The sequence below is a fragment of the Anopheles stephensi genome, chromosome 2 (assembly GCF_013141755.1).
Source record: "Anopheles stephensi strain Indian chromosome 2, UCI_ANSTEP_V1.0, whole genome shotgun sequence".
Taxonomy (NCBI): domain Eukaryota; kingdom Metazoa; phylum Arthropoda; class Insecta; order Diptera; family Culicidae; genus Anopheles; species Anopheles stephensi.
Window position 1 is genome coordinate 75,004,993 of NC_050202.1, and position 17,738 is coordinate 75,022,730.

The 17,738-nt window shown below is 46.8% G+C and overlaps 3 protein-coding genes across 5 annotated transcripts; 1 reads left to right on the forward strand and 2 right to left on the reverse strand.

Moving 5' to 3' along the window:
• Positions 1-214: 214 nt before the first annotated feature.
• Positions 215-5,129, reverse strand: LOC118506190. 3 transcript variants are annotated; one of them, XR_004905491.1, is made up of 4 exons: positions 4,531-4,908; positions 1,291-1,342; positions 856-1,124; positions 215-658 (listed from the first exon to the last, which is right to left on the reverse strand). XR_004905491.1 is itself a non-coding variant. In XM_036042981.1 (3 exons), the coding sequence occupies exons 1-3, from the start codon at positions 4,879-4,881 to the stop codon at positions 907-909; spliced, it is 621 nt and encodes a 206-aa protein (XP_035898874.1). In that variant the 5' UTR covers positions 4,882-5,129; the 3' UTR covers positions 750-906. The 3 variants fall into 3 exon arrangements, 1 of the variants encoding a protein (XP_035898874.1); XR_004905490.1 differs by having other exon boundaries at positions 221-658; positions 713-1,124; XM_036042981.1 differs by lacking the exon at positions 215-658 and having other exon boundaries at positions 750-1,124; positions 4,531-5,129.
• Positions 4,531-6,874, reverse strand: LOC118506188 (tubulin alpha chain-like). Its single transcript, XM_036042979.1, has 3 exons — positions 6,492-6,874; positions 5,143-6,361; positions 4,531-5,077 (listed from the first exon to the last, which is right to left on the reverse strand). Exons 1-3 carry the CDS (start codon positions 6,501-6,503, stop codon positions 4,998-5,000), a joined length of 1,311 nt encoding a protein of 436 aa, XP_035898872.1. The 5' UTR covers positions 6,504-6,874; the 3' UTR covers positions 4,531-4,997.
• A 2,046-nt stretch (positions 6,875-8,920) lies between these two features.
• On the forward strand, positions 8,921-16,695 carry LOC118502459. The gene is made up of 6 exons (XM_036034689.1): positions 8,921-9,233; positions 9,342-9,517; positions 9,640-10,091; positions 10,160-10,299; positions 15,720-15,887; positions 16,055-16,695. Exons 1-6 carry the CDS (start codon positions 9,137-9,139, stop codon positions 16,693-16,695), a joined length of 1,674 nt encoding a protein of 557 aa, XP_035890582.1. The 5' UTR covers positions 8,921-9,136.
• The last annotated feature ends 1,043 nt before the right edge of the window (positions 16,696-17,738 follow it).

The window sequence follows — 17,738 nt, forward strand, 5'->3', positions numbered from 1 at the left end:
TTATGCGACAACCCGTTGACAACCGTTCTCCATTCCCGCGCAGACACTAGTTCCGTCTGGGCGCGACACAACAAGCGCCGAGACTAGCGCACGAAAATGATATTGAGACACACACACACTTTTGCTGTGATTGGGGCTGAGGACATGGATAAACGCAACCCAAAAGCGGGGCCCACGATCTCCACGATCGACACCTTGAGCAAAACTTTGGAGATCTGTTTTTTGTTATTTTATTTTCCTGTTTGCAGCTCCAGATATCTGATGAACACATTGAGGGGCACGTAGTTTGCGATAAAGACCAGAAGGGTGACGACAAAAACATTGGTCGGTCAGTTTCTTTCCCTTGCCCGAGGCACTGGGGACGAAGACTTCGGTAGGATACATTTTGAAACAAAATGGACGGACACACACACACACACTGTGACCAAGACCTACACAAAAACGGAATCTGAACTACATCTTCCGTTTGTAGAGCGAAGATTTTGGAGCAGTGTTTTTGAATGTTAACCAGCTGCAGGGGTTGAAGAAATGCTGGTCCTTTATTTACTGCTAGCTGCGTCCAGGCGGTGTATCGTGTACACGTGTACATGTCGTCGGTTGCGTCGCCAGGGTACTACTTGCAGCTAAATTATGCTGCCGCAGCACGTATAAATTGTACCTGTGGTGGAGATATAATATTTACTCCAGGTTTGCAATCGCTATCTCGCGTTACCATTTCTTTCTCCCGTGGTAGTAAATAAAAACAAACGAAACCTTCATGGCTTCATGCAGCCGATCACAATTCTTACTGCACTGCACCTACAAATACGATCGTCAATATCGTAGCGTCGCTGGAGAAGGAGGTAAGATATTTACCGTCGATATGGTGGGACAATTTATCCGGACTGCCGAAGGGCCACCGCGCTACTAAACCCCGAATCCGATCGATGCAACTGGACCGCAGAGGGAGGCCACGGGATAGATTGTGCCGATCCAGCCATCCAAACTGAAGTACTCCCTGGTGCTCGGTGTCGGTGGATAGATCGTACCGTAAACCTGTTCGTACAGATAGAATCCGTAGCGTGTCGGCTGCCCATCATCATCATCATCATCATCGGCAGATCGTGGCTCGGGTGATAGATAATCTGCATTAGCGCAAAAGGAAACAAGCTCAAGCATTGGCAAAACACTACAGCGCGGCACGAATCAATCGTACGAGAGCAACAATGTAGTCGATTTCATGTCGAGTCCAGCTTCGATAGGGGTTGGTGGAAGAAGCAAGTGCTTTCCCGGGATGACACTACTACTTACCAACGATTGTGTCACCATCCATGTATCTCATTCCGTTTGCGAGAGATGATTCCTGAAATGAAAACATTAAAAATTAAGTAAGCTGTGAACAAAATCAACTTAAAAATATTTGTGCTATAGTTTTAACTGTTTGTAGTTGGATACAACGTCGTTGTTTGGCTCTAAGTCCTCGAGAAGTTTAGATCTGCCACAGCTAGCTTTCTTATTGACTTTTGTTTACCCTTAGCTATAAAGCTAGTCCTGCGTACATGGTGCTCGACGAATGCGTTGTGGTTAATCATAATCATAATTTTTCTTCTACCTGCTTACTTACTTAACTTACTTGTATGTATTACATATAAGTGACAGAATAATTTAGGCAATTAATTGAACATCTTAATAAATCGTGTATAGTAGAAGTAGCTCAAAAGTTTTCAAATTATTTGTAATTGGCTCCATAACTTTCTTACCTTCAATATTTATGTTAAAGTTATCAGAAAACGATGGAAGTTTGTTTATTCACCTGATAAACCCTGTATCGTCCGTCACCTTATGAATTTCAAACAAAGCGCAGCCATCAGGCAAGTATGCAAAGCAATGTTCTAAAAAGGTTTCAACATTGCATACATCTAGGCGGCTTCGTTTTAGTACAACGCACATAGATTGCGAACTGTAACGGTTGTATTTATATTAACAATTTGAATTTTGCTATTATAAGCCTTCTCCCTTTCGACCGCTCTCACTAAGCTCTCTCCCCCCCCCCCCCCCCCCTCTCACATTTCTTCTCACCACAAAGTCTAACTCTACTTATTGATTTTCTGACGTTTTTATTACAACTTCCTCAAAGATTAGTTGAGATTAGAAAATACAAAATAAGCGCAATTATTCATAACAGCTATCGAAATCATCCTCCTTATATTTTTTTTTAAATTAACCAAATATTGAGATTGGCTCCTTTTGTTACGGTTAACCAAACGATATCAACCATTTAAATTCACGTTACTAAAATATGTGTCAAAAAATCAAACAAACAATGCACTGAAAAAGGAAGAATACTGCAGTCACATAATTAAACCAAATCAAACACGGAACTAAACACCCATCAATTAATATTTCAAACAACATAATCAATACGCTCAAAACGCTAAAAGTTTGCCTTTCGCGCGACGTGCGATAAAGTCACCCCAGTTCGGCTCGATCTGTACAACAAATATTTACAGCTCGTCGTACTCGTTGTTCTTGCACTCACTATCGGCACAAACCCCACATCCCCCTCGGTGGCGAGTATCTCACCGTCAAAACAACAAAAAATATCCGTGCCAAAGTGTCACGGAAGCCGTCCCTCAGGTTTCACACGACCGGAAGTTGCCAGCGGTATAGGTGAGGCCACAGGCACGCTGACGCCAGCAAATGACGACAATCGCAGTGCCAAGTGGTTTCGGCTGAAGTGGTTGAGCAGACAACAAACGCTGGTTCGAAAATAATAAGTTCCCTTGCAATGGTTCCACCGTCCCACCCGCGTAAAACAACACAACCACAACCAGCTTGCGCGCATACGATCGGACACGATCGCCGGCAAACGACGGTTAACCGTGCCATTTTTCGGGCCGTCCTCTTCAACGTGCTAGCGCCTAACAGCGCAACATGTGCCACACGAACTGAACTGGAAAGAGGTTTGAGCTGGCCTCACGTACATAGATCGTACGATCGAGTACTATAATTACCCGATCCGGTGGTCAGAAACTGAATGTAATGATTTTCCCTTTTTTGCTTCAAATCCACTTGATCCCTTCTCTTACAAAAGTAAAGCAGATTCGAGGGCTTCGCAATACGAACGATTCCTTCTAAGGCCTTCTTCGGTGAAACTGTATTTGGCCGCCATTCGGCATCAAGTTGAAGGTCAGTCCATCGTCGAGGAATATTCACGCATCACCCATCAACTAGCATACATACACTTTCGCTTCAATCAGCGATGTTGCCGCTGTGGAGAAAATTATGATTTCATCGTACTTTTTTTTGGGGCCAAAGATCTCCAGCATTCGCCATTTCCCGATCTTGCGAGCTTGCGACGGTGTGACGCGTGCTTGTTTTTGTTTGTGCTCGTGTGGTCCACACCATTGTTTGTACAGTGTGGCCACTTGAGATTGTTAACAATTTACGTCGTATACATCCATTTGCGGTGATGACGCGATCATTATCGTGAGAACTCCCTAGGAAGAGGGGTTCAATCAGTCGTTTGAATTTTTTATTTTCTATTAGGCGATCTGTCTAACGTAGGTTGTTAATAAATTTTCTATTTTCTAAAGAAAGAGCTTCTTTAGATTTTTTTTTGCTTAATGGCCCGTTCGCACAATTCCGGGAAGCCGCTATGCGTTACAAAAGCTAATTAGCACCCCCGACTAGCGTAAACCATTAGCGAATGATCAAACAAACTGCGCTAATCTTATGAATAATCTATCAGTTAACGTTGGATAACTATTTCATCATGTTGTATGTTGGATTATCTGGTTAAGCCTCAAGATAAACCACCAAAAAAAAAAAGCACAGCATAGTTGTGCCCGAACTGCATACATTGTTTCCCAAATAAAATCATTACTGTCACACAAAAACCGTGCCGTAATCAGGCGTGTATGCATAAAAACAAAAGACCACAAAACTTCCATCTGGTTGATAACTAAATGCTTCGGCAAATGTTTGCGCGGCGCGGTGGACAATAGCGGCGAGCATAATGCCCTCGGTCAACACGGGCGGCACAAGCGCGTTACACAAGCCCGGATGGGTAGTTTCCAGTTTTAATGATGTTTTCGGTGCGATGCACTTAACACATTGCCCGGGTGCTTATGTGTGGTCATCGGCCAATGACACTCACCGGGACGGACGGACGGTTTCGTCGGGCCTTACCTCCTGGGAAGTTGATCTGACACCGATAAACAGTAGCAAACGCTGGCATTCGACAGTTCATTAAAGATCATGATTTGTCTCCATGAGCGGCGCGTAGGGCAATCAAATGCGGCATCATTGTCCCTGGCGAGGTTTAACAAACCATCTTCTTCGCCTTTAAACCCGCAAAACCTTTGATCACCAATTGCCTTGCGCAATTGTGCAATCAGTCGGTGGACCCAGAAAAAAAGGCCGCCCTTCAAATGTTTCTTTTAGTTCAACTTCAAGAGAGCCGGAACTACGTCGCTATCTCGGCCGACAGTGACGCAAATCAAGCTTTATCACTTTCGGTACGTTCGAAGAAAATAACACGTTACTCACGGGAACATTCACAACCAGCCACTGCAAATAGAACGATCGTTCGGTGGAGGCATCGGTGGAGCGAGTCTGATGGAGACGCTCGGCCACAAACACCACGGTATAGAGATGCTTTGGTTCGGTGTAATCGAAGTATATGATCGGTGGCACATCGAACGCTTCCGCACCGACCGTTTCACCACAGTTCTGCCGGGACAGTACCCAACCGGAACGTTCCACAAGCAGTAGCAATGGGTTGAAGGCACAGGCAGCAACACGATCGTCGGATATGGATGCTGTGCAGATGGCCTGTGCCGTCGGTACACCTGGTAAGGTGACTGCGACGAGTAAAGCAAACACCACACAACGCAACATTCTGGTACGAATACAACTTGCTGGAACTTTAATGAAGTCCCGACAATGTGCAGCCAGCTTTAAAGGGCTCCTGACGCGCACTATAAGTTGCGTTGCGTGCGTCTAACAGCTTGCGACTATTTTTCAATTTCCTCATAATCTTTTATGAGCGTGCGAATGTTTTCAATCGCTTCCGTAAGATCTTGCTCTTCGAGACCTAGAACAACAGAGAGTTTAAAGTCCATTTACAAAATCACCACGGATTGCATGTTCGAAACTTACCTTCCCCAAGATAATGATAGAAAAATGCTTTCCGATCGTACATACGCTGATACTTGTCGGCGACCCTCGTCCAAGCCGCCTTGATCGCCGTATTGTTCGACAGCATACAGCACGCCAAATCGGAACGTGCCAGATCGGCCCCGGGCACCGCGATCGGTGCCTGAAAGTTAATACCGATCTTAAACCCGGTCGGACACCAATCCACGAACCGGATCGAACTGTTCGAGCGCATCTCGTGCAGTGCACGATTAATTTCGATCGGCGCTATATTGCCCCGGTACAGCAGACAGCAGGACATATACCGGCCCGTACGAGGATCACACTTAACGAGCTGATTCGATGGTTCAAAGCACTCGTACGTGAGCTGGGCCGTCGTCGGTTGCTCATGCCGAGCCGTACTTCCCGGTACAAGCGGTGCGTACGTCACCAGCGGATAGTGAATCCTTGGAAACGGGACCAGGTTCGTCTGGAACTCGAGCAGATCCACATTGATCGCGCCGGAAAACCGTAGCGACGCCGTGATGCACGATACAGCCTGCGCCACCAAGCGATTCAGATTCGTGTACGATGGTTCGCGTACGTTCAAGTTCCGATCGCACACATCGTACAGTGCCTCGTTGTCTAGCACGAACGTACAATCGCTATGCTCCATGGCGACGTGCGACGCCAGTATAGCGTTGTACGGTTCCACTATAACCGGCGATACCTTGGGCGACGGAAAGATGTCGAACTCCATGCGGGACGTTTTGCCAAAGTCTTCCCCAAGCCGCTCCAACAGTAGCGTCCCCAGTCCGGCACCCGTCCCACCGCCAACACTGTGAAACATCATAAAACCCTGCAGCGACGAGCAGTGCTCGCACAGCTTGCGTATTCGATCCATCGCCGGCTCTATCATCGTTTGACCGAGCCGATAGTGTCCCCGGCCAAAGTTGCTGGCCGCATCCTCACACCCGGTTAGCAGTGAGTTTGGATGAAACAGTTCCCGGTACGTGCCGATCCGGATTTCATCCACGACCGACGGTTCCAGATCGAGCAGCAGCACCCGCGGCACACACTGACCCGCCCGGTCACAGCTGAAGAACGCACTGCAGTCCTCGTAGATGGAACAGTCGCAGAACATCCCATCCGGATAGATGCCGTGCTCGAGACAGTACAGCTCCCAGCAAGCGCTTGCCATCTGGACGCCAGCCTGGCCCACGTGCAGCTGTATGATTTCGCGCTACAAATAGGAAAGCCCCAATTGAACACCGGTCATTACACATTGCACATTTTTGGCAATTCTATTGCAAAGAAAAAAAGCTCCCACGCCCAATTGTGCAGCGAACCGTGCGACGCATCCAATACCGTACATTTTTAGCCATCGTCGGTGTTGTTTATGAATTTCAACTCGTTCGTTTCGCTTTCCTGGGTGGTGTTTTATTTTGTGTTTTTGCTTTCTGTTTTGCTAAATTTTCTTATTTTCTCCCGTACAATTGCACTTAACCACTGAACTGCACTACAAAAATTTGGAAACCGGTTTCCCGCACGCCGAAAAGCCAAACACATACGTCACTGTCAGTGTCGACGGTTGATTGTCGTCGGGCTCGTCATAGCGATCGGTTGCTGCGGGGCTGGGTCAATGTCTACTTGAATAGGAACAGCTATCTGGGCATCTCTATTTTCATAGATGCTGTAAAAATATTTGCTGCTCAACATAGCAGTGCGTAGAACCAAATAAGGAAAACGTGAGCGAGAGAGAAAAAAAAAGCTCGCGAGAGTGAGAGAATAGAACAGTCAATCGTAAGTACAGAGCGGGGTTCGTCGCTTACCGTACGCTACGCCGGCATTGAAGTCTTTTATTTTTTGTTCGATCGGAAGATGACTTCAAATAATGATTTTGAATGGTGCGAATACCAACGAACGGAGCCATAACGGCTGAAAAATGGTTGAGCATACAACCGCGTCAATACGCACCATTATTCCCAGAAACCTGTTCTGAAACCTTTGAGCTTTGTTCTGAGCGTAATTCAAATACGTGCAAATGCTTCGGTTGGGAGTTCTTTATACGATCGCCGAGCAGTGTGGACAATACAATATTAGTAAATGCCGATGTGTTACGGTTGAACAATATAATATTTCAAGGAGAACCAGGAAAACTCATACCATAGATAATGAACCATGACCGAGACATAAATCCACAGTTTGTAACAACGCAACAGGTACCATAAAACTGTGGATAATGTACCTTTTGTCAAAGGCAACCATACTAAACACTTCCTTTAAGCTATTATGCAGCAAGCAAGTCTCTACCTTTCTAGTAAACAACATATAAAAAAAATTCAAAAGAACTTGTTTATAGCTCTCCCGCGCATTAGCTCAACGGTCTAGCATAAAGCTAATGAATATTTCTAATTCTTGGTTGTTAAAATATTCTTATTAGTGTTTTCCTATCCAATGTCATCCTATGTCTGTCAGGGTAGGAATATTTTTAGATCGCTCCAAACTCCAAAAACCAGTTCCAACATGTGGATGGTAAGAAGAAAGCGAAAGCGAGCTGAAAAGTAGCTGATATGTTCTTGCTAGACGCTTTCGCACAGCTGTAAACCTTTGGAAACGGGTGAATAAAGCACGTGGTCACCACCAAGCACCAAGCAGTAAGATGCTAAGTTAGAGATCAAGGTCGATTGACGATCCAAATGAAATAAATTGCGGCTTGCAACGCAGTGCTGCTGAAAGAAACAATCGATACATTAGCTATCAAATAATTAACTCCCAAGCTTTCTTTGGCGGGCCTTTGCCTTTGTAGTAGTTGTATCGTACTGCGGCGCACAAGAAACCCCACGATCATTAATCATTTTCGATCCAAACTCCGTGACGCGATTTTCGGCCCAGCTACGGGGGAACAACGCACAAAAATCCTGCGCCAAATTACATAACGCAAGCCGTAAACCTGTCTAGCTAAGGGTAGAAAAGCTTTAGGCGTTGGGCTCCATCTACTACCTTGCTAACTAACAGCACAAAGAGAGAATACTCACTGACTGTTTCGCCAATAGTCCAGCAAACGCCAAACGGATGACCTAATGGTGAAAAATTTGCACCCGTGTCGCACTATCTACGCGACAATGTGAAACGTAAATATTTCAACGAACCCATGTACCTACCACATTGACAAGGCAAAACCTTCAAAAAATCGTCTTCCTAGGCGGCCCTATAATGCGCCCGGGTCCGACATGCGCATTCACACCAACTGAAAGCGTCCAAAAAGTTTTGCAGCAAATTTTAAGCCTCTTGCATGGCTCGTGTTACAATAGCAAAACATGCCGCCGACCATTGTTTGGTCGTGTGCAAGAGCGATCCTGCCACGGTACACACTCCTACGGAGGTACATCTCAAGCTGCTGTTGTTGTCGGTGATGCGCAATCTTGCGCACACACTGTGAACTGTAGCGACCGTGTACCCTGGCGTAATGCTCACCGGGCACATACTCTCGGACATCTCGCACATCACACACACGCGCGTGTATGGACAAAGTTCGGGCCCGTTCGTCATAATTCAATTGCCTCATTACCTAAGGCCCGTAACTCTCCTTCCCCCCCGTGTGAGTACACAGACAGGCATTGGCAAGGCGATCTTGAGGTGTGAACTTCATTATTCTCCCACCACGATAATTGAGGACTCTGGCCAGCTCCGGCCGTACCCCACCGGATACGGTACGATGCAAGAATTCGGTGGAACGTTACGGCTCCTGCGAAAGAGGTGGAAGCGGGATGTGCCGTGCGCGAAGTTCGCACCGGCGTATGCCGCCATTAGATATTCACCATTTCACCAGAACGGGTTTACACTTCTCGCTGAACCGCGGAACGGGTAGCAACACGGTTTTGCGTAGTGTTTCGGGGGACTTTTTTTTGGTGTGTGCAGGATTCTGTGTTATCTATCAGCGGTTAAGCCAGTCGAGTTTGCGTGTGGCAGAAATATTCTGCCGGTAAGATCAGTATCCAAGCGCTAGCCAACCAGGATGGAGTTCTACGAGCCGGTTCCGTTGGCAGTAGGCTATGGAAATGAAACGCGCGAATGGTTTGTGGGCAAATGGGACGCTTTGCTAGACACGATCGGTAAGTTACGGTTTGCGAGTGTGCCAGGTGTTTGAGTGAGCGTGCAGTGAAGCGATTGCAAAGCGGTGTCTAAACGGTGATGGTTGGTTTTTGATTGATCCGCTTCAGGAGATGACCAGGAAACGCTGTACGTGTGGGTGCTGACGTTCTACACCAACGCCATATACTGGCTGCTCGGTGGACTGTTTGTGTTGATGGATCTGACCGAGTGGCCCAAGTTTATGCGCAAGTACAAAAACCAGCCCGGCATGAACGAGCCACTGGACTGGGAAAAGTTTAAAAAGGTACCAAGGGACCGAGTGAGACACGCCAGTGAGTGAGAACGATCTTTGCTAACGTGTTTTTGTGTTCTTTTCCCCCTTTCTTCCCTGTCACGGAATGCGTGTGCGTGTGCCTGTGCGTGTAGTTGGTGAAAACGCTTCTCTTCAACCAAATTGTGGTCGGCATCCCGACGTCTTACATTGCGTTCAATGTTAGCCGCAATGGTGTGCCGCCACCGAGAGCGCTACCGTCCGCATTCACGATCGTGCGCGATTTTGCCGTGTGCATTACGCTGTGGGAGATCACGTTCTACTACAGCCACCGGTTGCTACACTCGCGATTCTTCTACAAGTATGTGCACAAGAAGCATCACGAGTGGACCGCACCGGTTGCCTTGGCCGCCATGTATGCGCATCCGTTCGAGTACGTCATCAGCGATCTGCTGCCCGTGTTTGCCGGTCCGGCCGTTATGAAGTGTCACGTGGCGACGACCGCCATCTGGTTCGCGTTCGTCATGGTGGACACGGTACTGGATCACTGCGGGTACCATCTGCCGTTCCTCTCCAGCCCGGAATCGCACGACTACCATCATCTCAAGTAAGCCGTCCCCCGCACCCCAATCGAGCGCGCTTGATCCGATCCTCATCTGACTGTCTCTTCAACAGATTCAACCAGTGCTTCGGGCTGTACGGATGGATGGACTGGTTCCATGGGACCGATTCCGAGTTCCGGAAGAAGAAACACTTCCAGCGCCATCATCGCATCATCGGCTTTCAGTCGGCGCGAGAGCTAGTGCCGGACAAGTGAGCGGACGCTCCGTGACGGGTTCGCACAGCATTGTTACTCTCTCACCGTTCGACTGTACCTTGCCGCCGACCAGCCCGAAACCTTGCCGCCTATTGACGGTCAAGGATTTACGGGCCCGGTGTAAGGTGATTTGTATTTGCGTAAGGGTCCTAATTTTATTGCGTGATAGTCAAGTTAAAGATAGGTTTTTTATTTCATCCCGCCTGTTGTTGCTCATGGTAAACCACCAACACCAGTACCCTGCAATTCCCCCAAATGAATGTGAATAAAATGAAGCATGTGTACAGTACAAATCGATAAGACGATTGGATCAACCAATGGAAAAACGTGTGATTTATTCTGCTTGCCGCTTTCGGCCGCGTGATGGATTTTCTCCGAAATTTAACGATCATTAACATCGTTGACCGTCGCACGCGGTTCGGAACGAAACTTAGAAAGGCTCGTAAGACCTTCTGCCAAATCAGCTACATTGCGTACGTTGTTGTCGTCTGGTGGGCGGCATTCTGTGTGGCATTGGACGGTGAACCGTCGTTGCAAAATACCCAAAACAATATCCGTCCCACTCTAATGATGAATGATTGGAAAGAAATTACTTATGAGTGTCGGTAGGTTTTTCTTTTGCAACCTTTCGCCTGCCTGAAGCGATCACTGAGACAGAACGAAGCATCGATGAAGTTTTGTGTTAAATTAGAAACATTATAAAAATATGCATCCATTGAATAATATTTATTGCAATACGATCCCTCGATAAAAAAAATGTGAGAGTGTGTTTTGTCATATGTACTATTTTAAACTAATTTTACATTTATTTTGTCTTAAATTTTTTTCTCTTAGATTTTGTTTATAGCTCATTAGTCAATTCTTAGTATGAAATGTTTTAAGAAGAGTAACAGGGTTGTTGCAAGATCGTCAATATAAATTCTCTACAAATTTTTCCTCCTTGTCCTCACCTAATCCTCACCAAAAAACCTGTATTTCACAACATTACCACTACCATTCTTCTTCCTTTTCTGGCACTACAAACTCAACAGTTCTTCACTGTCCCTCTTCAAGCCTCTTTGACTGGTTTATTTGACCACAGATGCGTGCTATCAGAATTGGAGTTTACAATAATCCTGTCATGCGAACGATTATTGCTACGACTACTCTACTGCTAGGTCGTCACAAGGCTATATTAAAGTTCTTCTGCTACATCTTCTGTCGCTACAAACTTGATAGGTTTTGAGCCTCCCATTTCTGTATTTTTTTTTGGGGGGGGACAATCCAGATAAGATTTGATAAGCGTGCCTGTCGTGTGAAAGACCAGTATCGCTGTCTATTTGCCACCGGACGGTTCCATCTTGCATCCAAAATAATTGGACAGAGCGCTTCTTCTGAGTGTATAGGCATCTTAGGTATTGGATAGGATTTTTCATTTGGCTCTACAACCTCAAGTCAGCCGGGCGTAACGGGGAACGGTTTGAACAAGGTTCGAGTCCCGCTCCTGCGTGTGAAAACCGACCTCACTACCAACCCGGCCCAGTGGCGGATCAACTTCTTTGGGGTTCCCGAGCGAATTGAAGCCCCGCTTATGGTGACTCGTTTGTGAGTAAGACCAACAAGATTTCCCTCGTCGACGAGGCTTCCCTAGTCGACGAGGCCTCGAGCGACCGCTCCTTCTACTCCTAGATTGATCCGCCACTGCTCCGGCCACCGGATCGCCCCAAACATAGACACTGGATAACCATTCTTCTTCTGTGGTTCAATTACCTACGTGGTCACGCTGGCCATCCAATAGTTTACTTCTTCTTCTTCTTCCTTGGCACTACTACAACCTCGAGAAGTCTCGGGCCTGCCATTTCTGGCTTTCTGTGACCTGATTTTACCCGTAGCAAAGTTGTCAGTTGTTGACCCTGCGTAGGGGGAGGCGGTGTGGATGGGATTTGAACCCCGGTCCAGCCGTGTGAAGACCGGCACCGTTATCGTCTCGGCCACCGGACCACGTAGTTGGATAGTCCCGTCTTCACTACGGGGGAATGGTCCGGATGAGATTTGAACTCCGTTCCTGTCTTGAGAAGACCGGTGCCACTATCAGCTCTACTACCAGTCTGGCGTCGATAACGAGTCCCGCGTCTTAAATAAGACTAGTGGAAATACGCTAGCTCTCTGAAGATTAATGAAAAGAGATAAAGGATCTGTGACGTTGTTGTATTCGATCACTCAACTAGACCGTCCTACGATTCCCGCTGAGGATCAATCCTTGTGCAAGGGTTCGCAGAAGTAGCTTGGTCTGACTATACAGTTTGATGAGGTATTTTAAACAGTTTACTAACTTATTTTTATTATCATAATATTATTAAAATATGGGTAGAAAGGTACTTGACGGTCGGTTCGAAGAATTAATGTAGTATTGTGATAAACGTACACAAAATAACAAAAAGGAAAGTGTCCTTATAAAAATTTTGAAAACATATCCACCATCATTTTTCCAAATGATCAATTCCATAAAAAGCCTAGTTGTCTTTCGCGTGCATTTCATTTATCATACCAAAACCGTCATAAGACACACCCGATTAGATTGATGATCCGCACATTGCTAACCGACGATAGAAGGATCTCCGTACCAGTTGCATTCTACGAAAGCGAGGCGATTTCAACACACGATCAAAAAAAGTCCAAAAGAGCATTATTCAAATTCTTCAACAATACTACTGGTTCGTAAGACTTCCACCATCCAACAGACTGCAACAAATGACGAAATGCACACCGCTCACAAGCCTTGCCATTTTTGAACATTGTTCACTCCCTTTGGAACAACTTCACCGGCCAGGTATGCTAATGTGTGGGAAAGGTACAAAGGATACGCGGTTCAGCGGATGCCGGAAGGTGTCTTTCAGCGAACCAACAACAGACCGGGGTGCAAAACAGAAACACCACCGAGCAAAGTATTTTGAGTGACTACTTATCGAAGATCGAACCGCTTCCTGTACAATGATTGGCAAGCTTAACCGACCCAACACGATCAGCAAAGAAGAAAAAGTGATATCTATGCCCCAAATAGTCGGTAGAAGACAGGTGAAATTTGACATTCGGTTCGGCATTTCGGTGAACCCTGATCTAGATTGCATACAAATTATCACCATCACCTCTTAATGCATTAGCATTTTTAACTGATTTTACTAGGTAGATAGATCTTTTTTTTTTGTGTGCCAAACTAATCACCGGCTACCGGTCAAGTGCGAAACGCAAACGTGGCAAGTAACAGTTTGACCGCGAAAGGTGTTCGGTTTTTTGAGTGAGTTTGATTGATTTGATTGAGCGTGTATGAGCGTGGCTTTCTGTTCCTGATTTGTTTTGTTACTAATATTTTTCTACAACCATTGTATTTTTAACAGAAATATAAATAATATTGAAAAAGTGTGCCATGCTAAAGCAATTGCAACTGGCCTAAATATGGAAATTGGTCTCAAATATTTGCTTCAGCGAGGAGACTGAGCAGGATTGAACAATTACGGCTACAAATGTACAAGAGAACAGGAAGAATCTCAACTTGATAATATAAATAAGCGTCCACTCGACAAATATTTCTGCACTGCGATCGCCAATTGTTTATCTTCCTTACCGACAGCTCGAAACACCGACCCAATTCAACCGGCAAAACTTCAACCTCATCTGCTTCAAACTTTCGAGAACTGCTTCTCCCTTCAATCCGATTTAAAACAACACTGAAGCTGACATGCTAAACAAACGGTACACATTTTGATACACATTGGACCGTAGCAATCGATACATTCGATACAAAAACGCCGATCCAAGCATGATGAATTGCTAAAATGCGGTTCGTTTACTTTAGTTCATATTGGTTTTAATTAACAACCTACAAATAGTGGCCAGCTTATTGAATTAGGTCCGATCAGCCTTGCTTAGGTGGAAGGATGAAGGTTTGACCTGCCGGAGAGAAATCGAAATCCGAAACACACACACACAAAACCGAAAATAGCTATTACAACCCCGTGACCTCGCCCGATGGGACCCCGAAAAAAGAAGATGGTAGAAACTTCGACACGAACTTCACCGTCATGTCCCTTAAAGACGCGTCTTGAAATAAAAAGGTTCTGCCGCAGGAAGCTTCGTAACGAGGAGCGAACGACGCACGAATCGTGCAAAACGCAATTTGAAGAGCAATTAACGAGCCGCACCGATCGATAAAACATCAAATCACTTCAAATGACCGATTGCAAAAGGAGCCATCATTGGTGACTCTGTCGGCCACAGCACTTCCCAAGCACCCAAGCACCCAAGCAGCACCCAGTTTTAACAGGTGGAAGATAAAACTACTCGTTACGACTTAATCTGCATTGCGTCAACGCAGCGATCACAGCGGCTACGGGGCGTCAGGGATCAGCTCCATTACTCATCCCGCTGACCTTCGCCGATGGCATCCGAACGAAACAATCGACGACATTTCAAACCGACTGACCAACCCTCTCTCGGGCTTTGGATCACTATTTTCACCCAAAGCACACACACACTCACACGAGCCGTCACTCAGCCAATCCAAACCTTACGTCCCCAAGGGGTCACGCTGCCCCAGCCTGTGGTGCTGATAGTGACTCGACGAGCAAATTGATGAACTTTCCATCATTCAACAAAACGGTGCGCACACAAAACAATCCACCATGTGCGGTTTTTTTTTACAAACCGCTGAACTGCCAGCGATATTTGGCGATGTAAATATTGTTTCACCAAACATGCGTCCCGTGTCAACAACAGTGGTGGAGTCCGGGCGCGTTAGGTTAGCTGTTCTCATTTTCTTCTGCACATCATACCAAAAAATGGAAAAAAAAAACATTCGCGCGCTCTTCCGTACAGATGTATAACGCGGCACGCATTGGTGAGTCGTGTCCTTAACCGCGCAGCATCCCAAACTCCCAAACGGGCCAGACCTGTGCTCGGCTAGACCTCATTTTTGCGGTGAAGCAAGTCATTGATATTCCATATTTTGGGTATGCAAATATTCGTCTCGACTGGCTGGCGGTTCGAGTATGGCCGTCCAGCGGAGGGTTGGTAGTGGAAGTCACTTGCATGAACTTCCGCGCCCATTTGCAGCCAACGTGGGGGGAACGGTGGGGAGGTTGCCAAGAACGTAAGTCAAGTTCGTCTCCCGCGTGTTGGTACGTCGAGAGCAGCACAAGTGATGATTATTTTCGGCAAACCACTTATGGCACTGGTCACAGGCCCGAGAGGCCTGCCCTGCGACGTCAGCGCATGCTGTATTGCGATCAACCACCACCCGGCCACTAGAAGCCTTTTATCGTCCCCGGTCCGGTGGAGCGCAGTCAGTTAATCGCCGATCGTCCTAGGCGTTGGACGTGTCGACTACGAATCGAAACGCTTCTGCTGCTACTAGCCGTCGTCCGGCAAGGACGGATTGATTAGCATCGCCCGCATCCAAGATGAACCTCTCGTTCGTGCCACCGTGGATGGCCACCGTCGGGGACGGTAACGATTCGTACGCCGACCCGAGTGTCCACGGGCTTCCCGAGGGCGAGGGCCCGCTGGTGCAGTGGTTCAACCAGACGTGGAACAGCTTCCTCGATCGAATCGGTAGGGTTGGGCGCTCGCATTGTGGCGTCATCCACACGTTACCTAACGTCCCACCCGGGGCACGTTTGACCCGGTTGACAAATAGCGCCGACCTCCAACAGCATCCAGCGTTCATCGGTCGGCTGCTTTCTAACGCTCAACTTCCCACCCTTTTCTCTCCGTTCAAGGTGATGACAACGTGACGCTGTACGTGGGCTTCCTGACGGTGTACACCTATTCCTTCTTCTGGCTCGTCGGCGGGCTGTTCGTGCTGATGGATCTTACCAACTGGCCAAAGGCGCTGCGGAAGTTCAAGAATCAGCCCGGCGCCAACGAACCGCTCGAATGGGATCGGTGCAAACGTTTGGTGAAGGTGGTACTGCGCAATCAGTTCCTGTACGGTATCCCGACGACCTACTTCGGCTTTATGATGCGTAAGCTCGTGTTCTTCGAGACGCCAAATCCACGCATCCTACCTTCGCTGCCGATCGTGTTCCGTGATCTGCTGTTCTGTATCGTTTTCTGGGAGATAACGTTCTACTACAGCCACCGGTTACTGCACTCGAGCTATTTCTACAAGCGCGTCCACAAGAAGCACCATCAGTGGTCGGCGCCGGTGGCCTGGGCCGCGATGTACGCCCATCCGTTCGAGTTCATCATCAGCGATCTGCTGCCGGTGTACATTGGGCCCGCCATCATGAGCAGCCACGTGCTTACGTTTGTGGTGTGGTTCACGTTCGTCATGATGGACACGCTGGTGGACCATTCGGGCTATCATCTGCCGGTGCTCGGCAGCTCCGAAATGCACGATTTCCATCACCTCAAGTAAGTGTCGTTCAGTGGTTCAGTGGTTCACGCGTCTGTGTTTACCGTGTCTAAGGGCAGTTGCGTGTGTTATCTATCTCTCCACCGCCGCTCCGGCTATCGTTCAGTGAATTTGTGTAAATTTGAATGCCATCGAGTGTCCTTGCTTTGCTAAGCGAGGCCGTTAGGCGGTGTGTAGAGTGAGCTGTGCCTGCGGAAGATCCCTGCGGTGACGATCAATATTTGCAACCCGTTGAGGTTAGCACGATAACAGTGGTTCGTGAACAGTGGTTCGGTGGCTAAACAATTCACACTTCTACCTTCTAGTCACATGCTAGTCGATCGTAGGAACTAGCACCTTTTGGTCACCCGTGTTGTTTAATCGCACTTTGCTATCGGATGCTTGTTCGGTTGTTTGATCGCATCATCACACTCCCACAATCACCAGATGACGCAAGATGGTGATGCCCTGACGCTCTCTCTCCCAGACAGATTTATACGCGATAGATCGTCGCCAGTCAGTCACATCGAGACAAGACAAATTGGCTCGTCGTTACGGTGATAAATTGTTTATTTTTATTGGTGTATTAACACTTTTCTCATGCGACTTAGTTAGTGAGTTAGTGAGTGCCCACTGTGAACTACTGCGGTGGGTGCATATGCTAACTGTTTAGGTGAACAATTCGACAGTGGGGGCCCCCCATCTCGTCATGGGTAATTGAGCACGACCCGTTGCTAAACATGGACATGGAACGGTTGTGTTTAAAGTTGTGATCTTGTCCGTCAACTACAGTGATGGACAATAGAATGAGTCTGTCTAATATTTTAACAGTGAAAATGTAAGTTTATGGTGCAAGTAAGCAATTAGTCGGTTTAAATTATTTATTTGATTTTGTTCAATATGTTGAAAAGACAAGATTATCATTCCATTAGTCAAGGTATCGGATTCGGATTTGCTTTAATTATTAAATTAATTAATTAATATTTTAACGAAAGCGACGTAGAAAAAAGTAAAGCAACAAGATACTTAGACTAAATTACATTTAATTTTAAACAATTCTTTTCTTA